Source organism: Wyeomyia smithii, chromosome 3 (genome assembly GCF_029784165.1).
Source record: "Wyeomyia smithii strain HCP4-BCI-WySm-NY-G18 chromosome 3, ASM2978416v1, whole genome shotgun sequence".
Classification (NCBI taxonomy): domain Eukaryota; kingdom Metazoa; phylum Arthropoda; class Insecta; order Diptera; family Culicidae; genus Wyeomyia; species Wyeomyia smithii.
The window spans coordinates 17,533,667-17,559,857 of record NC_073696.1 but is presented as its reverse complement, the minus strand read 5'-3'; the positions used below and the strand labels follow the sequence as shown (position 1 = coordinate 17,559,857).

The 26,191-nt window shown below is 40.6% G+C and overlaps 1 protein-coding gene across 3 annotated transcripts in view; it reads right to left on the bottom strand.

Moving 5' to 3' along the window:
- Positions 1-26,191, bottom strand: part of LOC129733351 (potassium voltage-gated channel protein Shaw) — a 325,848-nt gene that overhangs the window by 72,290 nt on the left and 227,367 nt on the right. For all 3 annotated transcript variants that reach the window (XR_008729460.1, XM_055695164.1, XM_055695163.1), the window contains one exon: positions 14,150-15,473. Coding sequence is in view for 2 of the 3 variants with exons in the window: in XM_055695164.1 (XP_055551139.1) it covers positions 14,150-14,358 (209 nt within the window). In the remaining variant the exon portion in view is untranslated. The remainder of the gene's footprint in view (positions 1-14,149; positions 15,474-26,191) is intronic.

The window sequence follows — 26,191 nt, the reverse complement described above, 5'->3', positions numbered from 1 at the left end:
TTAATGCTGATTACTAGCCAGTTCTTGTGGCACCAGTCGACGAAAACATTCAGCAGGGCTTGTAGACGGCGGCGGCAATCGTCAATTGTACGCACTACCAAATACAACTTTAAATCATCCGCGTATACCAACTTACAACCAACCTTTAACAGTAGCATAGCTTCATTAAAGAAAAGCGCAAAAAGTAAAGGCCCCATGTTGCTGCTTTGTGGAACTCCCGATATATTCGTGAACTGCGAAGAAACGCAAGAACCAATTTTCACACGTAGAATCCGGCCACATAAGTACGAACTCAGCCATTCGATGAACTGACGTGATGCTCCTAGACGTGTAATTTTATGCAACAATATGCGATGGTCAATGCGATCAAAGGCAGCCTTCGAATCGGTATAAATGACATCTATTTGAGCTCTTTGTTCCATATTTGAGGTACACGTTGAAGTGAACTCCGACAGGTTTGTACACACTGAGCGATTCGGCATAAATCCATGTTGCGTGGTGGATATGTAATTTTTGGTACAATGAAGCATGACATCGCTAACTAGAATCTCGAACAGTTTAGAGCCCGCCGAAAGACTAGTGTTTGCCACGATAGCTCCAGACATTTTGTCGGTCGCCAGATTTTAGTACTGGACCATAAGAGACTGTTTCCACACTTCGGGAAATTTTCGTTGCTCAAACGATTTGTTAAAAAAACATCGCAGTGGATGTACACAGTGTCACATCAACTGATAATTATGGCGGGGATGCCATCCGGTCCCGGTGAAGAAGAACACGTTTAAGTTTCTTCGCTGCACTTAGTATCAAGTCGGTGATAACTTCAAATGTAGTTAAATCAGTCAAACCGGCCGGGACGTCAGCTGCTGCAATTTCCGCATCGAAATCCGAGGCAACTCTGTCGGCAAACACGACGAACCGCTCACATGAGTCAGATTCTGAAGCCGAAACTGAATTATCCAGACAAACATTTACAGGTATCAAGGAGCATTTTCTTTTGGAGTTGACGAAGTTCCAAAAATTCCTGGGGTTCCTACGGAGGTCTGTCTGCACACGTAGAACGTACGATTTGTACAATTCACTATTACGGTGACGGTATTCGTCGCTGGCGCTTTTGAAATTGCGTTTCGTTATCAGCGTTTTCAGACGACGATATTCTCGCTGTGCATTGTTCCGAAATCGTTTCAGATCGTGCAACCGACGTATGCACCACGCAGGGTTATTCGGTTGCTTCACTAACGGTACATTTACGTTTAACCACTGGATTATAACGTCGCAAAAATGTGCAGTCATATCGTCGACATCAGTGCGTAGATATATGAAAGTCCAGTCGAAACCTAACAAGTAATCTTCGAGTGCGACGGAATCATTTTTGCGAAAATTCAGTGTTATACTATCTGAGCTTACTGAAGCTGTGATCAACTATCTACAGTAAGTTGGTGCTCAGAAGAACAAAAAAACTCTGCGAGAACTTTTTGAGCCACAGGATACAATTGATTTGAAAAATATCGCAAAGGGGTACGTGGACAAAAAAGGTTGAGAATCGCTGTTCTACAGGATCCGGCAATTGAACTATTACATAACATCAACACTTGTAAGGCGGCATTCTTAATCCTAAGCGTTACGATTTGATACATAGAAGAAGGGGGGGGGGTAAGATGACCGTTACGTAACACAAAAACTCTGGAGAGACCCTCCAAAAACGAGTATATTTATCAAGTAAATTCTTCTATAGCGTTACGTAATTTTTATGGGGTGGTATATGTTACGTTTCGTTACATATGGGGGGTGGGAGTCAAAAATTGTTTTATTTTTACCTTACGTAATTTATGGATGTCACCTTGTTACGTTGCACACGAAACTGCTTCAGATAACCCTTCGTCGTTTCATTTACATTGGTTCTAAGCAGTCAGTGGATGTATGTGTTACTTTTGTAATCGAGTGTTATCCGGAAAAATGGATCGCGAACAGAAATGTAGCGCTGTCTGTGGTTGCCCTGTTCGGAACTGAAAAATGGCAGAAGGACATAGTTCGTGTGCTGACCGATTTACGTGTGTGCAGAAGTTGTGTATACTGTACAGTCAAAAGAGGTCGAGTTACTGTAATAATACTTGCCTTGGTGGAAATAGTCAATAGGCGCCTTAAGCGAAACTGGTGCTAATAAATTAACGACGGGCCGCATCGAATCTGATCGAAGGCTCTGTCGGATCCTATCGAACTCCAAACCAAGCCTTGCAAGGTCCAGTAGGCTCATAGCCTTTCGGCGAGGCAGAAACAGGAACGGGTAAAATGAGCTGAAAAAAAGCGGAAGAAAGGTTGGAGAATCTCTTGTTTTCCGACGAGAAACTCTTCACCGTACAACAGATCGTGAACAAGCAGAATGACAGAGTTTGGCTGCCAGAAAGTTCACGAACCGATGCCAACATGTTGGCGGTTACCAGGCACAAAAATCAGCATCGGTGAAGGTTTGGACCGAAAACACCCACGATGGCCAAACTCCGCTAGTTTTCGTCTCTGATCTAGTGAAGTATACACAGATAGCCCTTAAGATGGAACTGTTTTGGATTTGATTCCTATTTTGAGTTTCCGACAAAAGTCACTCTGTAATTTTAGTAATAAGGCATGTTTCTTTAAAAAAATTGATGTTAATTAAGAAATGCTTTGAGTTTCTTACATTAACATATTCAGTTGAATTCCATCTGTCTACTAACAATTTTAATCAGTTGAAATTGAACCTCAGAGGAGGCAGCGTCGTTGTTGCCTGCTCCAATGTTTAGTTATCCGACTTAACGAAACGATATGACGCGTATTGTTTGCATTGTTCGCTTCAATCCGATCCAGGCAGGCACAAGGTGCCGCGGGTCGCAAAGGCAGTCACTAAAAACCTGATATACCGGGTGAAACTGTACTCGATCGGATTATGCAAGGGACTCTGGGCTGTATTTTTCCGGCTCAAAGTAAAGGCATTTAATACAATGCAGATTTGTGAAAATCTGGCACAGTTTTCAGCCGTGCCAGCTTTCAGCTACGTGTTTCAGTGCCAAGCTTTAAAAAGGCAAACAATATTGCTGTTTGTGATCATTTCACACTGGAATACCACGGCTGCATACCAGTTGGCGCAAACGAAATTGACGGTGTGGTCACCGACTCGAGTTTGTCGTCGAGGACATTCTGTGAGCTAAAACTGGCCGTTTCAAGAATTCCAGCCTTCAGTTGGTTAGGATATTGGATTGCAAGCAAATGACGCCTGCGATAAAAGTGCTGAAAAGTGCCTAGTGGTAGACTCCGCATGAGCTGTCCGCATGCCTCGCGTACCAGCAGCGTTAAGACGATACCAAGCGCTCTAAGTGCACTTTCGCACAAACACTTAAGGAGGCCGCTGCCACCAAACTGTTTTCCCCGAATCCTTGTGATGTGGACTGATTCTGACGTTGGAGAACCTACTTTTGCCGAACCCGGGAAATCTAAGAATAGAAGAAGCCTTTCGTCTATTAAACTTCTAAGAAAGGTCAAAATCCTCATCTGAAATTGCGACCTGCTTCTGACCACAAGGAAATTGATGGGAAAATTGATACTCCGTCGCTTGGACCACTGGATCGAAACTAATGGTCTACTGTCAGATACTCAACTTGGTTTCCGCTGAGCCAAAGGGACGGATTATTGTCTTGCGTTGCCTTCAACAGTTCAACAGTGCAAGAATCGCTGCAGAATACCTTGGATAATTTGTCAGCCTGAGCTTTACAGCTTGGTGTCAAGTTCTCTGCGGAGAAGACTGATAGTAGTTTATTTTTAGGAAGCGTGAGCCAACTCTGCTCTACTTACAGATGATGGGTGAAACGATCACTCAGGATTTGGTATATAAATATCTCGGTGTCTGGTTCGACTCGAAATGAACCTGGAGTAGTCATATTAGGTATCTGATAAAAAGATGCCAACAAAGAATGAATTTTATCCGGACAGTAACTGGTTCATGGTGAGGTGCTCACCCATGACAACACTGGTGGAAATATATATAGGGCCACCATCATTTTTGGTGTTAATTTTCTTCTCAGAGTAATTCTCCTTTTCAAATGTTTATTATCATACTCACACTAATATACCCAGCCTAACAATGAAAACAATTCGAGTTATAACTATCTGTTTGAGTATAAAACACTTGTTTTGTGTATTCAGAGATGGAAATAATTATAATGCCATCAAGTTAGTTTCTTAGATCAGTTCGCTAGGATGCGTTCAACATTATTCAAAATAACTGTTAGCCAGGATAACTGGAGGTAATATAATACTGCTTAAACATACGTACTTTGAAATAATACAATTTTTCAGATCTTTAAGGACCATGCTGAGTGGAACGGTTTTAACGGGAAACGAACGTAGCAAAATCGCTGTTTGGGAGGAAAAAAGTTTTCTCCTCGTATGGTTGATAGAAGTAGGGATAGCGTATCAAACTATATCCGAATAGGTGCTCAATACGCGACAAGGAAGCATCCTAGCCGACGTCGATATGTTTAACAGGTAGAGACAAACTACAGTCTAGTGCCTTGCTGTTATATCCAAGCGTCCATCAGCTGGGTATGAGCAGAAATAAGTTTCAAACTCTGACACGAACCTTTCATACAGGAAAACAATCGTTGTACCCCGACTTTTTCCGCGTCCTAGGAAAGCATGCTTAAGTTTCGTCGAAAAATACCAGCTCCGAGATGAAGAATGGTCTAGAGTGGTTTTCAATGATGGAAAAAAGTTGATTCTGATGGTCCCAACAGTCTGGGTAGACAAAAAAAAAACCCCTGCGAGAGCGTCTCGCAACTTCGGAGCAGGAACCGTAATGGTTTGGACAGGCGTTAGTGGTAAAAACTTCAATATGTTTTATATAAACCAGAACGAATTCTGAGAAGCACTGCGAATTACTGAAAGAAGCTTTGATTCCTTAAGTTACGAAGACGTTAAGGACGAAAATGTTATTTTCTGCAATATATTGCTTCATTTCATACAGAGAGTAATACTAAAAAAATTCTCGTGGCCCATATTATTGCTTCTACGCATTGGCCATCGTTTAGTCCGTAGGGAAACTGCTCCATTATTCATCTCAGCCCATATATTCATCTCATACAACATGAAAACACAATTGAAAATAGGAAAAAACGCAAATTTTCTAACTAAACCAGTCTGCTGATCCATGGAATGGATTCTTCTTAGTTCACTTAAGATTTCTCATGGAGTAGAATTCTCAAAAACTCACTTAATAGTTTTAAATTTGATATTATCTGCACTCGAAAACTCATTTAATTCAATCACCTACCGAAGAAAACATAATCCGCGCATTGTTCTATACTGTTACAACAGGACTCGTTCAAAAGCCAACCAAAGTTTTTTTCATCACTAGCAAACCAAAAAACAAAATCACTCACTACACTCAGAATACTTTAATCTTTGAAATGCTCACCTCAAATTTCCTAAAACAAAATTCTAAATTTTAACTGTATGTATTTTCATCTGTTTTAACTGCGTTGGAGAAAATCAAAAGTTGCCAAATCAGTTTTGTTTATACGAAAAAATCATAGTGAAAATGTTGAATTATTCCGACATAATTGATATAAATCTAGAGCACTGCAGTGGTTACCTAGGTTACCAATTTTGCACGTAAACAACTACAGCGGATATCTAGGTAACCTACTGCGACGGTCTGCGGCTAAGTTCATTCATGATAATGTGATTCATTCATGATTAACAGTGTGATGAATATGGGTGCGTCGTGAGATAAATAATTGAACAGTGATTCAAGTTTTGAGATGGATATGGAAGCGCTGTGGGAAATGGTTTGTGTTACAAAATTCAGGATAAATCTAACTAAGTTTACTAAATATACAATGCCGAACGATTCCATAGGAGCACGTAAGCTATCAATTCGATAGCTAAAATATTTTTCACAAATTTTGTATTATCATTACAATATAGTTACCCTCATTAGGTCTCTTTGGAGTTATGTTCTTTCAAGTTTCTTTCTTGGGCTGTCAGAATCGTTTCCTTTTTTTATTATTCTGGCTTCCAGAAATGCATTTTTGTCTTGCTAAGCTCAGTTCAGAATTATTTTACTTTTTGACCTTTGTTGGCTGGTGAGAGTTTTTTTTCGCTATATTGAGTTTGAGTTGGGATTATTTTCCTCTCAACCTCCAGAAGTGTAAAATAAAGAACACAAAGTTGCTTAGTTTAGTAAAAACTACATACCCAAGAAGTTTTATTAAAATCTGAGAGAGAGCTCTCAGACACTTAGTCAAGTTGACAAACTGTCTCCTTTTAGTTTAATTTGTAACTTTTTTCGTTCACCATTTTGAATTGTTGGCCTTTTCGTCTTTTCTCTATAGTAAGCTCCATTTGGGAATATTTTTCATTACCACTCTAGGCTAAATTTGGGACAACTTTCTGGTGTGGTCTGTTCTGGATACTCGAGGCGTCTATTCGGTATTCTAAGCTTAACTCGTTTATTTTTCTATACGATTTTTGCTAGCTTTCAAAAGCATTTTTTCGTCGCTTTGAACTCAATTTGAAATATTCTTGTTATATTAGCGAATGTGTTTTCTGTACAACTTATTTTATACCCATGTTGTAATAGCTTTCACTCTTTTTTAAGTTAGTTCAATCCATTAGTTAGGTAGGGCAGAGGACATTCCATTCACTATGCAAAAATGGTGTGGTATTCTGCATTCTCAGTACACGCAAAAGTTGAAGTCTTGTACAATCATTGTGTCTTCCCGATTCGCACAAATTTTGCACAGAAATCACACAATAAATGTGTGAAACGCATAACGCAACAGCTGTACTGCGAATACATTGACATAGATTGAAATCAGAATATGTATCATATACCGACACTTTATTTCTCACATCGAGTGTATTAGTGACTGCTCTTTCTCTCTTGCTCGTAGATTTTCCATACGTGCGACGAGACCAGATTCTTCACATATTATTTGCAGGTTGCTCTTTCGCTTCTTTTTCCGTTTGGGATGCGACGCGCAAGACGATGTCTCGTTGCTTTACGAAATGAGCGAGACACCCGTGGTGTACATACTAGATGCCAGTGTTGTTAGTCTCACTCATACTGTCGATGCGTGCTTGCTGCTATTCAGAGGAATGCATGAAGAAGAAAAAGTATCTCTCTCGAAAGCGTGTGTGCAAAAGACTTGAAAAGCGTAGCATATGTCTCGTCCTCAAGCAGAAAGGAGGAGAATGGTTTTGCTTCTCGCTCGCTTTGCATGCTGCTTGATACCAGTTAAAACTGTTTAGGTGTAGTAGTTTGGAGCTGCCAAATACATTGGAGAAACGCTAGAGCATTAATTGCGTTATGCCCAACACGCAATGATTGTACTGGTTCCGAGTTACATCAACAATTGCGCTAAAAACGCACAATTTGGTGCTGGTTTCGCACCATCCAACTTTTGCGTGTAGAACAAAGCGAACAGAATAAAACTGTTTTTGTTCACAGATGCAAACCTATATTTTTAAACAATTACAGAGTGTCAGAGTATACAGTTTTTAAGTTTATTCGCCTGACTCCCATTTGCCCGAAATCATGCGGATTTGTATATTTTAAAATTTATTTCAAATTTAAGTTTATTTTATATATATGATAAATAAATTCTCGAAGCACGATTTCAAATGGGAGCAAAAATAGTTAAAAAATATTTGACATGCAGCAACAGCTGTTTACAGTGCCGAATTTGGGTCCTGGGGGGCCCGGGGCAGATATTATCGGGGGGCCCCCTCTTCTAAGAATTTTCAAAAGTAAGAAAGATGCAAGTAACTTTTTTGATAGCGTTTACTGTCATACATTAAAGTAGCAGACATTCTTAAATTTTTGAACTATGCAAAGCATTGTCGTCTGCATTTTGCTTCTGGAAAGTCCTTTATCAAGTCTTCAAAATCGATCGTCTTGAGGATATCACTTTCTATGTTCAGCAAACATAGGGAGATTAATCTTGCATCCTTCGATGCATTTCTCGATTTGCTTTTGATTAAAGCCAGCTTACTAAAAGATCGTAGACAAATGTATACATGCGGAAACGTATCTGCCAGGTCCTCATCGTGAAGTAATGCAGCTTGTTGTGAGGCTGTTAAAGATCTTCGTATTTTAGCAAATGTTGAAAACTGTACGAGCTCATCAATGAGAAGATTTGTCAGATCATTAGGATACAATTTAATTATTTTTCTAGCTTCCAATCTTAATTCAGCTTCCGATAGAGTGCATAATTCCACTATGCCCTTGAATCTATCGTATACTGTTTGATACACGGCTCGCCTCTTTTTTAATGCCCGCAAAAGCTCATTCAATATGACATCGGAGGTTAAACGCTTGAGGTTTTCCCTGTACACGTTAGTCGTTTCAGTTTGATTCTTTCGTGGTCTGCCTTTAGTTGGTCGATATTCCGCAGTTGTACTAAGAGCAACATCTTCTTTTTCCAGTTCTTCGAAACGGTTTTGCTCTTCTTGCAAAAATGCATCCAGTGAGTCGTACAGGTCAACAACCTTTTTCAAATCCACGTCATCGCCCTGCATAGTTTTACTCGACTCATTGAACCGAAGCAATATACGACACCAGATTTTCGTCATCAAAGCCGTTTCAAGACAATCCGTCTTTTTCGCTAGAGAACCCGCTTCATACTTTGTTGCAGGAGATTGATCATCTGTTGCTTCAATATGTCATCCTTCCAAAAGCGCTTCAGCTGAATCGGCACGTGCCGACCAACGGGTGTCAGAAAGCGATTTAATGGTTAGCTTGCGATTATTCTTTGCCATGGAATCGCTTAAAACATTCCATCGCCAGGTGGATGAAGAAAGGAACGTGTACAATTTTTGAACAAAACCAAAGTAGCTTAAAGCTTCTACGCAGCATGAAGCTGCCGCATGACCTACTAGGTTCAAAGAATGCGCTGCGCAAGGAACAATCACTGCAGATGAATTCTTCTGCAGAAGACGAGCTTGCATTCCTGAGTAGGGACCAGCCATATTATTTGCGTTGTCATAAGACTGTCCACGGCAGTCATCAAAGTTTATTACATGGGAATCAAAGAACTCCAACAAGGTATTCGTTAGATCTTCTGCTTTATGAGACTTGGGTTGCAAGAAAGTCATGAACCGTTCTACTGGCCTACCAGATACAACATACCGCAGAATGACTGTTAGCTGATCGGTATGAGTCAGATCTGGCGTCGAATCTACCGACACAGAAAAATATTTGGCAGTTTTCAATTCTGTTGATGATGATGATGATGGTCCCGCCACATACCCCTACAAAGGTTTGAGCTGGACGATTTATCTATAGATAATTAATGTAATCACAATTTCAATCAGTTATACAAAAAAAAACGAACTGATTCCATTTCCAGATATAAACTTCTTCAAAAACTGTTTACTTGATTCACATCGGTAAAGACGTGAATTGCTGTAGAGCTACACAAAGCTAGCACAGGGTTTTCATGACCTTCAGTCAGACTAACCACAACTACTTCATGTATATTCTCTAAGCATTCAAATAACAGTTAAGTTTAAATTGTAAAAGAATCCATTTATATCTGACTTCCGCGCGCGAGGCTCAAACTTATGTAGTCACTTTCTATTATTTTTTAAGCTACAACAACATAAAGGAAAAAAAATCCATCATCACCACCGCGACGAACACAGTAGTTTTGTCATTATATTTTAAAAAAAGATCCAATAAAAAATATAAATAAAATTTTACAACACAATCATATCCGTTCGTATAAAACTTCGTCAGTTACAGGTTTCAATTAAACAATCAATAAATAAATAGGTTTCAAAAATAAATATTTCATCCAAAATAAAACCGTTGTTTAAACTTCGTCATATAAACTCTCGTCATTGTTAAAAGCTTTTAAATTTCGTTCTGTACAACAGAAACTTTCACGTGTGAAATACATTGTCTCTTGAACTCCGCAAGCGTTGGTGCACGTTTAACATGTCTTGGCATCGAATTGAAAAAAATTATACCTTTATAAAATAATGAATTCTGTGAAGCTCTGGTTAAAAAGAAAGGTGTTCTTATTTTATCCGCGTTTCTAGTGTTATATCTATGAAAATCACTTCCTCTTTCAATTCGATCACACAAATATTGAGGTAGCAAACCATTAATTATTTTAAAAATGAACACCATAGACAAATAAACAATTCGTTGCTTCACGGATAACCATTGCAAAGCGTCCAACATAAAAGCAGAGGAAGTTAATCTATCACAATTTAAAATCAAACGCATTACTCTATTCTGCAAACGCTGTAACCTCAATAATTGTGTGTTATTGGCCAAATACAAAGAGGTAGGGCAAAAATCTAAATGGGGCGAGATGATTGACTTGTATAGCTGTATTTTACTACTAATTGTTAATTCGTTTTTCAAACGGCATAATATTCCATACTTCTTGGCAATTTTCTTGATAACATTGTCAATGTGAGCGTTGAACTTTAGGTTGTCATCAATAATCACGCCGAGATATTTAATCTCCCGAACGCGACCAATTGTCTCATCATCTATTATAACAGAGACATCGTCATTTACCACGGTGCGCGAGAAAATCATAAATTTAGTTTTTTCAATATTCAATTTCAATTGCTTATACTTAAGCCATCTGCTTAGAGAACGTAAATCTTCATTCAAGTGTGAAACAGCTTCTTCTAAATTTTTAGCTGCAATGAACAACACGGTGTCATCGGCAAAAAGATTTATGTCACAGAAACGTAAAACTCGCCGCATGTCATTTATATACATAATAAATAAAAGGGGCCCTAATACACTTCCCTGTGGAACTCCAAGATCATTCTCCACGGGACCAGATACAGAATCATTAAAAACAGTCCGTTGAGTTCTGTCAGACAAATAGCTTTCAAACCATCTGAATGCAGTACTCGAAATTCCAAAGCGCTTGATTGTGTTCAACAATAAGAAATTGTTTCAAAAGCGCGTTTCAGATCCAAAAATACAGCAACTATTGTGTCTCTATTTTCTAAGTTATATTTCCATTTTGCAAGAACTGAATTCAACGCGGTTTCACACGAATGGCCTTCCCGGTAGCCAGATTGTTCCGGAATTAATAACGAGTTACTATTTAAATATTCTAACAGCTGACCTTTAACAACAAGTTCCAATATCTTTTCTAACGTGTGTAACATATTGATGGGACGAAACTCTTCGGCTTTAATCGTTCCAGCAACCTTTTGAATCGGAACAACCAAAGATTCTTTCCACACTTTAGGCACGTGCCCAGTTAGCAATGTTTCATTAATATGGTTCAGCAGAATGTGACCAATAACATTAAAGCAATCTTGAATAACCCTAGCATTTACATTGTCTACGCCAGCCGTTTTACCTAATGAAAAACAAATCTTTTAAAGGTTATCCATTGTGATTGGGTAAAAACCATCAAAATCTACTATTAACGTTAGTCGGCTGTTTTATTTCATCCGGTTCATCGACCAGTTCAATTGATTGATTGATCAATGAAACACTATTGATGAAATAATCATTAAACTTACTAGCAATTATTTGTTCTGTTTGTTCTAATGTGCCATCAAAAGTTATGGACCGCGGTTTACAATTACTAGGTTTTAATAAAGATTTCAAAATTTTCCATAACTCTTTGCTGTTGTTTTGATGCTGAGTAATCTTTCTCTGGATATATTCACAACGCGTCTTTTTTAACGCTTGTGAATATTTATTACGCGCGATTGTGTACTCATTCCAATGACTCTGACTAGAATGGAATCTGACTCTGTTAGAATGAAATTCTTAACCCTTTTTGCCATTAGAAACAAAAACTCCTCATACACGGTGGAAGACAGATACGATTCCTTGCCACTACAAGGATTCCCATAGTTCTGCAGATGACTCATCAAAAGCGGATCAAATTGAGCAACCAGTTCAATTATGCCCAGAAAGTTACCAGTGTGTTTAGAGCCAATGATCTCATCTGTTCCTCTGAATGCCAAACCCCTTTCCGCCAAAAAGATAACTACAGCAACAATACGACGCAGAATTACTCGCCAGTACTGTCGCCTCTCGTTTACCTGCGATCCCAGTTCCCTATCAACATGACTGGACTCTGAACCTCGCAAGTTGAACTTTAGAACTGATTCTCGGTGTTGTTGGCCTTGTTCATGTGACTTCATTTTTTCTTCCGACTTCCTCCAGTGATTGAAACCATCTTCTTTGGAAAACGCGTCTCGGCCCGATGTCATAACCGTGCAGTAGAAACAAAACACGGAACCTAATTAACCAATTTAGATGTATAGTAATGTAGATTCAATGTGGTAAGAGATCATACCTAATTGACTATAAATAAGCCACTTTCTCATCCGTTTTCCCCCCTTTCCATGTCTGGTGTAAAACATGGAGTTTTTGGAGAATCGATTAGAACCACCAGCACCATCATCAACTGACTGATAAAACCTTTTAGATTCTGGATATGAATCTGAATCTTTCTTATTTTGGTTCACCGGAAACTCTGTCAAAAAGGAAATTCGTTTCTCTGTGATTGGGAACCACGTTGAGGGATCGCTAGTTATTTTTAAGAAAGCTTTTAAGTGTTGTAGCTAGTATTGCATCATCCTTTTCCAATTTTTGTTTTGATGCTTTTCTTTTCTGGGCACCGGAGGGTTAAACAGTACGAGGCATTATCAGAACTGAGTCTAAAGGATAATGATCAAAACAAATTAAGCAAGTTTCTACGTTTTAAATCACATTAAACTTCCCTCGTCCAGAGAGATTAAACTTACCTTTTCGCGTTTACTTCACCAATTCTTTCTAAAATATATTTCTTATTCACGAGCACCAGCACACTACCAGCACATCTATCAGCACACGAATCAGGATGCAGATGTTTGACAGCTAGTAACAGCTTATTCCCTCTTATTCCAATGCCTTTCATACGAGGTGTGCTCAAACAGGCCGCTCACTTGTGTGTGTGCAAGAATTAACAAGTAGTGATATAACGTTCAACGATTTTTATTGACGTAATTTTTACATTAGAGTAAGGAAAAAATAAAACTTGATAGCACAAAGCCAACCAAGTTTTTTGTCCTATTTGGGGCCCCAAACAATTCTAAATTCATTGGAAGGTTTTACCTCCGCTTGGCACATTTTGTTTCAAATGTATGTATTTAAAAAAACTTATTTTATTGCATTTCCCTTTCATGAGAGAATGGAATGGCTTACACCATACGTTTCATGACTTTAAAATGAAGGTTTTTTGATGCCTAAAGACGTTTCCAAAAACACTACAGCTGTTCAAAGACTTAAATGCTGAAATCATTTCTGCCAATACCACCAGCGTACCGGCGGCATTAGGATTTACATTTTAACCTGTCGCATCGAGTTTTTATACTCAGCTGGAGCAAACACATGTAGGTAAATTTAAAAAAAAATAAATAAATTTTTTTCAGCAAAAATCATTTTCAGCATGTGATTCGACATACTCAACTTTTAAAAGCTATAATGTCAGTTAGAAATATCCTAGCTTTTTTGTGTCTTCGGCAAATTGTTAAGCATCTAAAATACTATACTTCATCGTTTTCCAGTACATTATTTAAGCATAGATGATATCTCTAGAAAAGAAAATGCAAAAATATGAGTTTTCCCATACAAATTTGAACTGCAATGCGCCAGGCTGATACAAAACCAATCGATTTCTGGTAAGTTTAGGATTGTGAGAGGCCCATAATGGAACCAAGAAAACTTGGTTCTGGAAAATCAATTACTTTTGCCCCACTCTAGTGCTTATGTTTATGCAAATAGTTTTGCCTTAAAAACATTGTTTTCTTGCACCGAGAGGTTGAAAATCTGGCCTCGATGACAAGAACATGGGGGCCCCTCTCGCCGTGAGGCCCGGGGCATCTGCCCCCTTTGCCCCCCCCCCCCAAATCCGGGCCTGGCTGTTCAACAATTAAGCCTCTTGCAAGCAACACTTCAACTAATGCAATGGTCAACCTATTATTTGACCTGCTACAAATAATGAAAACCACATCAACCAATAAATAACACACAATTCATATTGTCAATTTGGGCCAATCAGCGCTGATTAACAAACAATCAGTGGCATGCTCTTTCGAGGGTTGATTCACCCTCCCCCTCCCCCTGAAGGTGGACACTTACCGATAGTAGTTAAGCACCTGGGCAAACACACCCGGATGACGGTCGAAAAAGTACTCGTTCAGCACCGGGTCGTAATTGCCGAGAGCCTCCGTCAGCCGGGACAGCCGTGTCGCGGGGATCTTCTTCAGCGTGGCCTTGTACGTCTCGTGCCGGATGCCGCCGACGTTGAGAACCACTCGGTTCTCCGAATCCATGTTCATAAGATTCATGTTGCAGAAGATTTAGTGCGTTGTCGGGTCGCTGCTGTTGTTGTTTGCTTTGCTTTGTTTTGCTTCTTTTCGGTCCTCGCTGGATATTCACTGTACACAAGAAGTGCTTTGCTTGTTTCTTGATGTGTCCCTGCTAGTCCCAGTTGTTGTCGCTTGTTTCCGAAAGAGAGTGTTTTTCGTGATTTCACTACCCGGCAAAACATACAGTGATACAGTCTTTAGGAATGATGATTATGACTATTCGCGGCAACCTTTTTTTCTTCGCTTGCTCGACTTTCGGGCGAGACGTGCTTTCCTGCTGTGGTGTACGGTGTGAGCGAGATAGTGCTATTCGGTAGTAATGATGTGCCGTTTTCTTCGACTTCGACTTGCGAGGCGAAGACCGGGTCGCTGCAGTACGTGCCGTGGACCCTCTGGGAGTGCGCCTTTTTGATTAGGTTTTTACGGTTTTCTTGTTCGTTGCGTTCTTCGAGCTTTGGCTTGTCAGATACAGTTAATCATGAAGTTGACTTTCGTTCCCCGTGTCCGCTCGGCGCTGCGACCTGGAAACGCGCTGCTGCTATCGGGGGAGTGAATGTTATTTTTCATCAACCAAATCTCTCCACCGGGTGATTAATCATCCTGGGAGGTAAAAGCTGATTTTCGTCGTTTCACGTCCGTGCCGGGGACAACTTCGGCACAGATTCTTTTGGGCGCGCTGTGTTTGGCCTTTCCGGGGAAATTAAATCCACTGCGTCGTTGCTGTTGCTGCTGCTATGATTAATTCATTTCGCCCTTCTGCTCCTACTACGGGTGGGGCGGACATCACCGGAACACACGTCGTAGCATTCGCACTGGGCCATCTACATCTACTGCTACTGGAACCTGTAGGTCACACCGTGCTGCTACGAACGATGAGCTCACGTTTCCGGTACAGTTGGAACGGGAACGGGGTCTGCTCGAAAGGCGTCGCTGATGGTGGCGGTGGTGGTGGTGTTGGTGTTGGCGGTGTAGCAACAGCATCTTCTCCTGCCAGCCTGATTAGCATTCTGGAAGCGATGGATGCGAAAGTCGTTGCCGGTGCTATTACTCGTATTGCCACTGCTTCCACGATGGCCACGAATCGGAAGCATGATCTGGAATCGGAATCGAAAATGGAAAATAGGTTAGCTTTCGCAATGTAAAGGCAAATGCGTGGAGGGGAAAGTTACTTCTACCACCAATTATTTTAAATTGACTCTATATAATCGTCTGATTCAAAAGAAAAGCAAAGCAAATTCAAGTCGCCTTATTTGTGTAAACTTCTAATTCAAATGGTGCGCACCTGAATCCGTCGCCATTATTGCTCATTTCATCTAAATAATTGGATTCGAGCCAAAGGAAACGCAATGGAAAAAAATCTCCCCAGTGCGACCGTTTGTGATTTAAAAGCCGGAAAATTTGGGGGTGCGCTTGGGCATCATCTCCGGGTTAGCCCCGCCCACCGTCGTAAATCAAACAAACCGAGCACCGCATGATTAATGCATTCAATTTCTTATACATTTTTTTTGCTTGCTTATTCTTCGTGTACATTTCCGTTTGTACGACGACGAAGACGACGACAAGGACGGTGGGACATCCTTGCTTAAGAATCGCCGCTGGAATGTTTGCCCCGGAATGCGGCATTCTGTCGGGTGTAAGAAGGCGACGTGAACGACTGCCGAGGCTCTGTACAGAGTGAAATGGAATTACGAGTCCGGGTCTTTTTCGTCATCTCATGAATACAAAATCGTTGTGCGGGGAATATAATACGGCCGAAGTGAGCGCAGCTAGTTATTTTCATTGCATTATGTAAGAAAAGCACTCCGACGGAGTCTATAGTGTTGTAGCTGTCTTTGCTGGAACAGAACGGTTTTATTTCCGAGTGTTTTCAGTGCGGCTTATCCAGTTTGGCCTAATTTTACGTCGTGTCACCGTTGGTTCGAGAATAATGCTGACGTTCTCGTATTTCCGACCGAGAAAAGCGAAGCGCAAGATTTTTCAGAAGAATAAATTAGTTTCTTGGGAAAAGAGCTTTGCAAATCAACATGTGAGGTGCCGAAAAGCATTTCTCATACACATTTGATTCTGTAAGTAAAGCTGAGCGAATGACGTCCGCCTTTGACTAATACTAAGTATAATACTATAGCGAATATAACACTTTGTCGGTACAGCTTAAACAACAAAAGTTGTTCGTGTTGTTCCGACAGAACTGGCTTCCTCATTCCGTAAGTTTAGTCAAACAGAACTGTGTACCTGTTTGGTTCATTACACATAATTGAATCCCTATCACACAGCATCAAACTAGATAATCAGATTATGCTTCATCTTTCACCAACGCATGAAACTTCCTTGCCAGCATTTTCGTGTTCTACTCGTGAAATTCGATTGTATCAATGGAAAATGGCAAACGTGGTAGCAAGACTGTTATCCTTTACCATCCACAATCTGAACTCATTACAACTAATCGTCAGCCACAGACACGGAGATTGTTGTGATTTGCAACTTTTGCCGGTTTTGTTCGCTCGGCGAAGGTCTTCCCCTACCAAGAAGCGTGATCGAGTTATGTGGCGGCTTGTTCGTCTAATTGATGATTGATTGATTCAATTGAGAGTAATTTGGTCGATGAAATGGAATTAGACATTGATTAAATCGGCTATAATATAATGGAGAGACGCCTGAAGTGCAAAAACGTTGGATCGATTCTTGTGGTTGCCATCTTCTATCTTGTTGCTTGTTATGATGGAGAAATTTAGTTTAGTTATTTCACCGAAGTAGCGAAGTGAGCAATTTCATTCTGTGCCGAACACGCATCAGTATCGGACGTGTGATCGGTGATCGCTCCGATAGAATATAAAACAAAAGACGTGTGAACAAGTATTGGCATTGTTTGCCTGGTCGAGTGTAATAAATCCGGGTTCAAGGTCGCGCCTTTGTGCAACTGTTTTGCATCGTGACTACCAGCTGGTGCGTAAGCCGATTTGGCCGCTGGCTGAATTGTGCTACAGCAGTGAACGAGACACAAAAGAGGAAAAAGAAGAAGCCATCAGTTGACAGTGAGTTGTATCGCTGTGTGGAGTGACCTCACACCTGGCTCGCTGCTGGTGGCTGTTTGGTGCTGCTGTATTGGTGCTGCTGGCTGTAACGGCTGCAACTTCGAACGATCGGACAACCAACCTTACTGGAAGGGAGAAGCAAAAAGGTACGTGCTCTTGTCGGCGCTAGTGCGCTAGACTTAGCGGGATGAATGTAGATCCCTCGCCTCCCGCGCCACCATCCCCGAACCCCTCTGACCCTGACCCTTCTGTTACCCCCTCCCCTGTTCATTCTTCAAACTCTGGATTAGTGAAATTTTCTGACATTGTGGACTGGATTTTTGAAACTTTCAATGTACCCGATCCAATTAAAATTTTTCTTACAGCATTTCTCCCAACAGTTAGATCGTTTTTGAAGCAGTTGACTGCCCAATGGCCCCTCCTTGCAGCGAACGTATCCTTCGATGCCTAATTCAACTGCGTATATGAAGGATTCTATCTCTGTCTTACATTGGAATTGTAGAAGTATTTTACCAAAAATTGATTCGTTTAAAGTTTTGATAAATAAAAACAAATGCGATGCATTTTCCTTTTGTGAAACTTGGCTTACTTCAAATATTGATCTCAACTTCCATGATTTTAATATTATTCGCCTTGGTCGAGACACCCCATATGGAGAAGTACTTTTAGGGATTAAAAAGTGCTATTCTTTCTATCGTATTAACCTCCCCTCGATTCCAGGCATCGAAGTTGTCGCATGTCAAATGACAATACAAGGTAAAGAGCTTTGTATTGCCTCACTATATATTGCTCCCAGACCACAGGTTGGGCAACGGCTGCTCTTTGATTTAATAGAACTTCTTCCCTCGCCACGTTTGATTTTGGGTGACTTCAACTTTCATGGCGTGGCTTGGGGTTCCCCTTACAATAATAACCGCTCCTCTTTAATCTATAACCTTTGCGATGACTTCGACATGACTATTTTAAACAACGGCGAAATGACACGTATCCCGAAACCTCCAGCGCGCCCAAGCGCTTCGGATCTATCCTTATGTTCGACGTCGCTACGGTTGGATTGCACATGGAAGGTAATCCTCGAACCTCACGGTAGCGACCATCTGCCTATTCTTATTTAAATTAATAACGGTTCAACTCGCATGCGACCAATTGACATTCCGTATGACCTCACACGGAATGTCGATTGGAAGTTATACGAGGAAATGATTTCAAAAGCGGTCGATTCGATTCAACATCATCCACCACTTGAAGAATACAACCTCCTCGCGGGCTTGATTCTCGACGCCGCGTTGCAAGCCCAAACGAAGAAATATCCCGGCGTAACGATCAAAGAGCGGCCTCCAACTCCGTGGTGGGACAAAGAGTGCTCCGATGTCTACACGCAAAGATCCGACGCGTTTTTGGCCTTCCAGAAGGGAGGTATACCCGACGACTATATACGGTATTCGGAGCTTAATACCAAGCTTAAAAGCCTGGCTAAAGCAAAGAAACGCGGATATTGGCGTCGGTTCGTGAACGAGACGTCGAGGGAGACATCGATGAGCACTCTTAGGAACACAGCCCGAAGAATGCGGAATCGCGTAACGGTCAACGAAAGCGAGGAGTCTTCAAGTCGGTGGATATTTGATTTTGCCAGGAAAGTATGTCCGGACTCTGTTCCTGCGCAAAACTTTGTTCGCGAAACGTCTCCGGGTCACGACGCGATAGAATCACCTTTTACGATGGCAGAATTTTCAGTTGCCCTCCTGTCCTGTAACAATAACGCGCCTGGGTTAGATAGAATCAAATTCAACTTGTTGAAGAATCTACCCGGCAATGCCAAGAGGCGCTTGTTGAACTTGTTCAATAAGTTCCTGGAGCAAAACATTGTACCGCAGGAATGGAGGCAAATGAAGGTGATCGCCATCCAAAAACCAGGGAAACCAGCTTCTGATCACAATTCTTATAGGCCGATTGCAATGCTCCTGTATCCGGAAATTGATGGAAAAAATGATACTCCGTCGTTTAGACCACTGGGTCGAATCAAATGGTCTACTATCAGATACTCAATTTGGCTTCCGCCGTGCCAAAGGGACGAATGATTGTCTTGCGTTGCTTTCAACAGATATTCAGCTGGCGTATGCTCGCAAAGAACAAATGGCGTCTGCGTTCTTTGACATTAAGGGGGCTTTTGATTCCGTTTCTATTGACATTCTTTCGGGTAAACTTCACCGACAAGGATTTTCTCCAATTTTGAACAATTTTTTGCACAATTTGTTGTCCGAAAAGCACATGCATTTTACGCACGGCGATTTGGCAACTTTTCGCATTAGCTACATGGGTCTTCTCCAGGGCTCATGTTTTAGCCCCCTTCTTTACAACTTTTATGTAAATGACATCGACGAATGTCTGGCAAATTCATGCACGATAAGACAACTTGCAGACGACAGTGTAATCTCTGTTACAGGAGCCAAAGCTGCCGATTTGCAAGGACCATTGCAAGATACCTTGGACAATTTGTCTGCTTGGGCTTTACAGCTAGGTATCGAATTCTCTCCGGAGAAGACTGAGATAGTAGTTTTTTCTAGGAAGCATGAACCTGCTCAGCTTCAAACACAATTAATGGGTAAAACGATTTCTCAGGTTTTGGTACACAAATATCTTGGTGTCTGGTTCGACTCTAAAGGCACCTGGGGTTGTCACGTGAGGTATCTGATGAAAAAATGTCAACAAAGAGTGAATTTTCTTCGTACAATAACCGGACAATGGTGGGGAGCCCATCCAGGAGACCTTATAAGGCTTTACCAAACAACGATATTGTCTGTTATTGAATACGGGTGTTTCTGCTTCCGCTCCGCAGCAAACACACATTTGATCAAACTGGAGCGAATACAATATCGTTGTTTGCGTATCGCCTTGGGTTGCATGCAGTCGACCCATACGATGAGTTTGGAGCTGGAGTACTACCATTGAAAAACCACTTCTGGAGCCTGTCTTCTCGCATTCTTATCAAATGTGAGGTCTTGAACCGTCCTGTGATTGAAAATTTTGAAAGGTTAATCGAACTTAATTTTCAAACCCGTTTTATGACATTGTATTTCAATCACATGTCCCAAAATATCAACCCTTCTTCGAATATTCCAAATCGTGTCGACTTATCAAATACTTCTGATTCTACTGTGTTTTTCGATACATCCATGATAGAAGAAACTCGTGGAATCCCGGATCATTTACGCGTGCAGCAGATCCCTAAAAAATTTTCCAATAAATATCGAAACATCAACTGCGACAATATGTTCTACACTGACGAATCACTTCTTGATGGGTCCACTGGCTTCGGTATTTTCAATAACAATTTAACCGTCTCCCATAAGCTCGATAATCCTGCTTCTGTTTACGTCGCAGAATTGGCTGCAATTAAGTACACCCTAGGGATTATCGAAAAAATGCCCACGGACCATTATTTCATCTTTACGGACAGTCTCAGTTCCATTGAGGCTCTCCGATCGATGAAAGATGTTAAGCACTCTCCGTATTTCCTGGGGAAAATACGGGAACATCTGAGTGCTTTATCCGAAAAATCTACTCAGATTACCTTAGCGTGGGTCCCTTCGCACTGCTCGATACCGGGCAATGAGAAAGCGGACTCTTTGGCTAAGGTGGGCGCAACAAACGGTGATATTTATGAAAGACCAATTGCTTTTAATGAATTTTTCGCACTTGTACGTCAGAATACGATCATCAGTTGGCAAAATGCTTGGACCAGAGGGGAATTGGGAAGGTGGTTACATTCCATAATCCCAAGGTGTCGACGAACACGTGGTTCAAGGGGTTGGATGTAGGTCGGGATTTCATTTGCGTGATGTCCCGGCTTATGTCCAATCATTATAGATTTGACGCGCATCTCCGTCGTGTTGGGCTCGGGGAAAGTGGTATCTGTGTCTGTGGTGAGGGTTATCACGACATAGAGCATGTGGTTTGGTCATGCCCTGTACACCGTGACGCCAGGTCTAAATTAATAGCTTCCCTGCAGGCCGAAAGTAGGCAGCCGGCTGTTCCTGTTCGTGATGTCTTGGCGAGCCGTGACCTATCCTACATGTCCCTTATATACGTTTTCCTGAAATCCATCCACGCCCCAGTTTAATCCTATTCCCTTCCGCCTACATCCAACCAAACGACAAGAACACGTTAAGACCCCGGATCCGGAAACAGCAACTAGACCCGCACGATACTCTCAGGTCCCGAGGGAGACAACCCAATATGCCAGTCCGTAATATCTTGGCCCAGCAGCGGAACATATTCAATATGCTGCTTACATATGGCGATGGAAAACCATCAAACAACAAATCAGTGCTTTTAATGCAAAACATTCTAGCTTTAAGTTAGATTTAGTTTCAGCTCGTAGTCGGCAGCGAGGATAAAAAATTTGCTTTTAGCTATTAAGATACTTTAGAAAGTAAGCTACCAGATATAATTGGCGCCGTTAAACATTAAATTGTATTTGTGCCGTGTCAAATAAATTATAGATGAAGAAAAAAAAAGTGAGCAATTTGGTGGCGAAGTCCAGTGCTTTTTGAAGTGAGGAAACTGTCGAACCTCCAACACACGTGGATGCCGCCGATGATCAATTCCCATCCCTCAGTGCGCGTGTAAAGTCTAAACGGTGACCGCGAATTCTCATCATTCGAGTCACATCACATCAAAAGAACCGGTAAGAAATTGTACCAACAATGATTGTTTTGGCCTCAGTATTAACAAACTTCAACAAACAGGGACGCAAGCGAACATCGACACACCTAGCACGGTCGAATCAGGCAATCGAAGATCGAGCTATCCATACGTACTGCATATCACGATCGCGGGGTCGGCTAGAGAGAACAGGAAGCTGTACTCTAACTGAACTAGAGCTATTCAGAATCAAAAAGCCTTCGTACGCGAAGTAAGTGGTGCGATTAGAGCGAACTTAAACCGTGGCTAATTTCCTGGGGCCACAGGGCTTTTCTTTTTGCATAACTCATTTGCAGTCTTAATCTCGTCATCACGGTTTGGATCTGCACCATTTCGGAGATTGGCAGCGGAGCTCCTGCTTGGTTTGCGGACTCGATAACTATTGGAGTCGTTCTACGATCACGCTGTGGGCGGAAAGCTCAGCAGCAGTCAGCACACACTCGTCGTGAGCGGAAGGCTCGGCGGCAAGCAACATGAGCGGCTCGCTATCGGTGCGTTCTGCGTAACCTGACTCGGATCTCCCTAGTGAGATCGAAGACACAGTACCGTGAGTAGTAACGATAAGCAAAATGTGTGAGATAGCTAGGGAAAGATCATAGGAGCTAGGAGGCATGAGAGATGCCCTCAATGTAAAGCAATGTAAACCGACAAATTGAGTAATATGAAACGTTAACACCATACCTGTTGACTTTTTATTCAGTTTTGGGTATTTCAATCTGCTAGTCGGATAGGTGTCGGGTATTTTGTCTCAAACCCACACGTAGTGAACTTAGGGCCAACTACACATAGGGGAAAAGTGATCCGCCATAAGGCTCTGATTCAAGAGGAAATTTTGAGGGATAATAAGCCCACTAGCTCAGAACATGTTATGAGTGCTCAAGCCAACATCCATGAATGCCAAGCACAGCTTGAGGCACTCCACACACTGGTAGAAGAAGCCTGCGATAGGGACAATGTTTACGATTTATCGTGCCTTCAATCGCGTCTTAATCATTATAGAAATCGACTTAATTTGATCAATCCCCCGGATGATCTGCAACAAGCACATACACAGGTGTTGATGCAAGTAAACATTATGTTTAACAGGGTTGTGGGTAAGCTCAAATTTTCGGTCAATGGTGTGCAATCAAGTGAGTCTACAGTGAAACCTCAAAGCAACCCAACCGGGGTAGTGCGGAGGTCAGTAAATAGTGAGGAAGGAGCGGTGGGTGGAAGCAACAGCCAAGTAGAGCTGGAGCATAGCAGTCATCAAGAGGATACATCTCCACCACCTTGGCAGCCAAGACTACAGTCGTTTTCAGGAGGCCGAGGTCGAGGTCTACTGTTGTCAAACCCGCGGCTAGAACCGGACAGTGCAACCATTTACCATTTTTAATTCAGTAACTTCTACTCTTTTGTTGAAATTGATAAAAGCACTGGCTACGTCCTTACGGTTGGTTAAGGAAGAAAGCAAGAAAGGGTTTTAATCGTTGTTAACAAAGATCGAGTTTTTCTCTTCAACGACTGTGGCGGGAAGAAAGTTCCTTTGTCACCGTGATAAGTAACATTTTTGGATATTTTTACAGTTCCCACTACGCTTACCTCTACTCTTTTAGTTGAAAAGTCGAATAGTCAAGAAAAAAAGCAAAATATGGAAAATGAGAAGTGAAAAAATCTGTAAGTTATTCTCAAAAAATCAAACAAAATAGATGTCAAATGGATAATGATCAAAAATCCAACAGATAAAACATCAAACAGGTACTGAGAAAAAGTCTTACAAAATTTAAATGACAAAAAGTGAAAATGAGTGACAAGTTAACTTTGAACCAATCAAGAAGACAAAAATCAAAGTACAAAAGGTTCAAAAGTTAAAGAGATGAATGTGGGAAGAATTAAGCAACAAATAAAAATTCAGGGAGTTCAAAACCCAAACAAAACCCAGAAGATAAACAAAAAAAAAGTTAAGACACCGAAATGTTGAGAATCAAAAATTAGGAAAAAAAACCCTGCAGGTTTCAAAGGTAAAGTGTCAATAAAATAATGTCAAAAATTCTGAAAACCAAATACTAGAGAAGTTAGAACAGAATAAGTTACGAAGTAAAATATTCAAAATATCAAAAGGATGAATAGTTAAAAACTCAAACTGTCAAATTATATTTCGAACTAAATTTTTATTTTTAACAACGGCTTTTACCCGTTAACATTCAAGTTCATTAAGCAGACGATTTGTGCAGTATGGAAAGGGAAAACTAGGCGAACTGGAAATATGATACAGATTTGGAAAAATATACCGCACCCCGACGGGACTAAAACCCACAATCTCCCTGTCTCCGGCATGATGTTTTGACCAATTAAATTACGGGGGACGCTGGTACTGTTCCACAATCTATATGCGTATCACTTTCTACTGCCGACTTATTCTATTGCTCATCCCCAACTACACACACTGCTGTGCAAGCGTTATTTATAGACTGAAAGGAATGTCTCATCACACACAGAAGAGCCAGCTGATGCTGATAACTCTTATAGACCTGTGTGATCGAGACCAAAGTCAGTCTGTGTCTGAGTCGTACTTGCAAGTGCGATACAACAACGGAAGGCCGTAGGGCTAAATCTGTATCATATTTCCAGTTCGCTTATTTTTCGATTTCCCCACTGCACACATTGTCAAATTATTAAGAAGTCAAAAATCTAGAAAATGAGAAAAAAAATGTCAAATTTTTAGGAAGTCAAAAATTAGACAAGTTAAAAATTCAAAAAGCAATAATATAGAGATGTCAAAAAATCCAAAAGTAAAAAAGTTAAGAAGTGAAAAGGTCAAGAAAGTTGAAAAGTCAAAAGTAGAAAAATCAAAAAGACGAGAAGTCAAGAGTAATTCCAAAAGTCAAAATACACTGGATTATTTATTTACGCGATTGTATTTTACGTAATTTTATTTTACACGAATTTTTTTACACGTGGCGCATAATGCTATGAAAACGACGTGATATTTTTTTACACGAATTGTTGAAAATTACGCGACTTTTTTTACGGGATTCTTTTTTTGCGAGGACGCATCAATCGCGTAAAAAAAGAATCCAGTGTATCAATAAGCCAAAAAGTGAAAAAGTCAGCTCTTTGCAAGATAGCAATGTCAAAATGTCAACAAGTCAAACGATCAAATAGTAATAAATCGGAAAGATACAAAGTCGATAGGGCAAAAATTCAGAAGGTTAGATAGTTAAAAATCAAAACATAGAAAAGCCTAGAAATTGAGAAATACAAAACTGAAACATTCAAAAATTAAATCGAAGAATCAATGAGCCACAAGAGTGGAAGTGAATGAACAAAGTAAAATATCAAGAAATGAAATGTGGGCGATCGATAAAGGGGAATACTAAACGTTTAGTATATATGAAAGAAAAAGTCACAAAGTTATGACTTGTCAAACGTCAAAAATGAAATAGTCGAGAATTCAAAAATGTTATTAAGTCACAAGTTTAAAAATTTAAAAAGTGAAACATTGAAATAGTGAAAAAAGTCTCTAAAACAATAAGTCATCAAGTCATTGACTAGCAGGTCAATATGTTAATAATTCAAAGGGTACTAATGTTTAGTAAGTCAACATACTTTTAATGCTTATTCAAAACCATTAGAAAAATGTTGTCGAAAATCGCATTAGTCAGAAAGCAAAGCTGGTTTTAGATCAAATAGATAAAACAGTCAAAACATAAAATAGAGAAAAAGCGGAGAGGTAACAAAATTTAAAAACAAGATAGTTGTGGAGACTGTTATTAAGACACGACTGCAAGGATAATGCAGAATAATGTCAGCCTGTCTTATATCAAAGTATTTTTTCAATTGACTTGTAAATACATTCGATTGGGGCTAACCAATTGAATGCTGTAGTGCGGTAAATTTCAGTGATAATTTATTCATAACACGGGATGATTCTGTTTTTTTTTTTTCATTATTCTCTGCTTCGCACACACTGCAAGCCAGCAAACAAGACATAACAATTATACACACACGCTACTAGCGCACGCACAGCTATTAGCAGTGGTCAAACGGCTAACTCACCGAACAAGTTCGTACATGTTCAGTAATGCTGTGCAGTG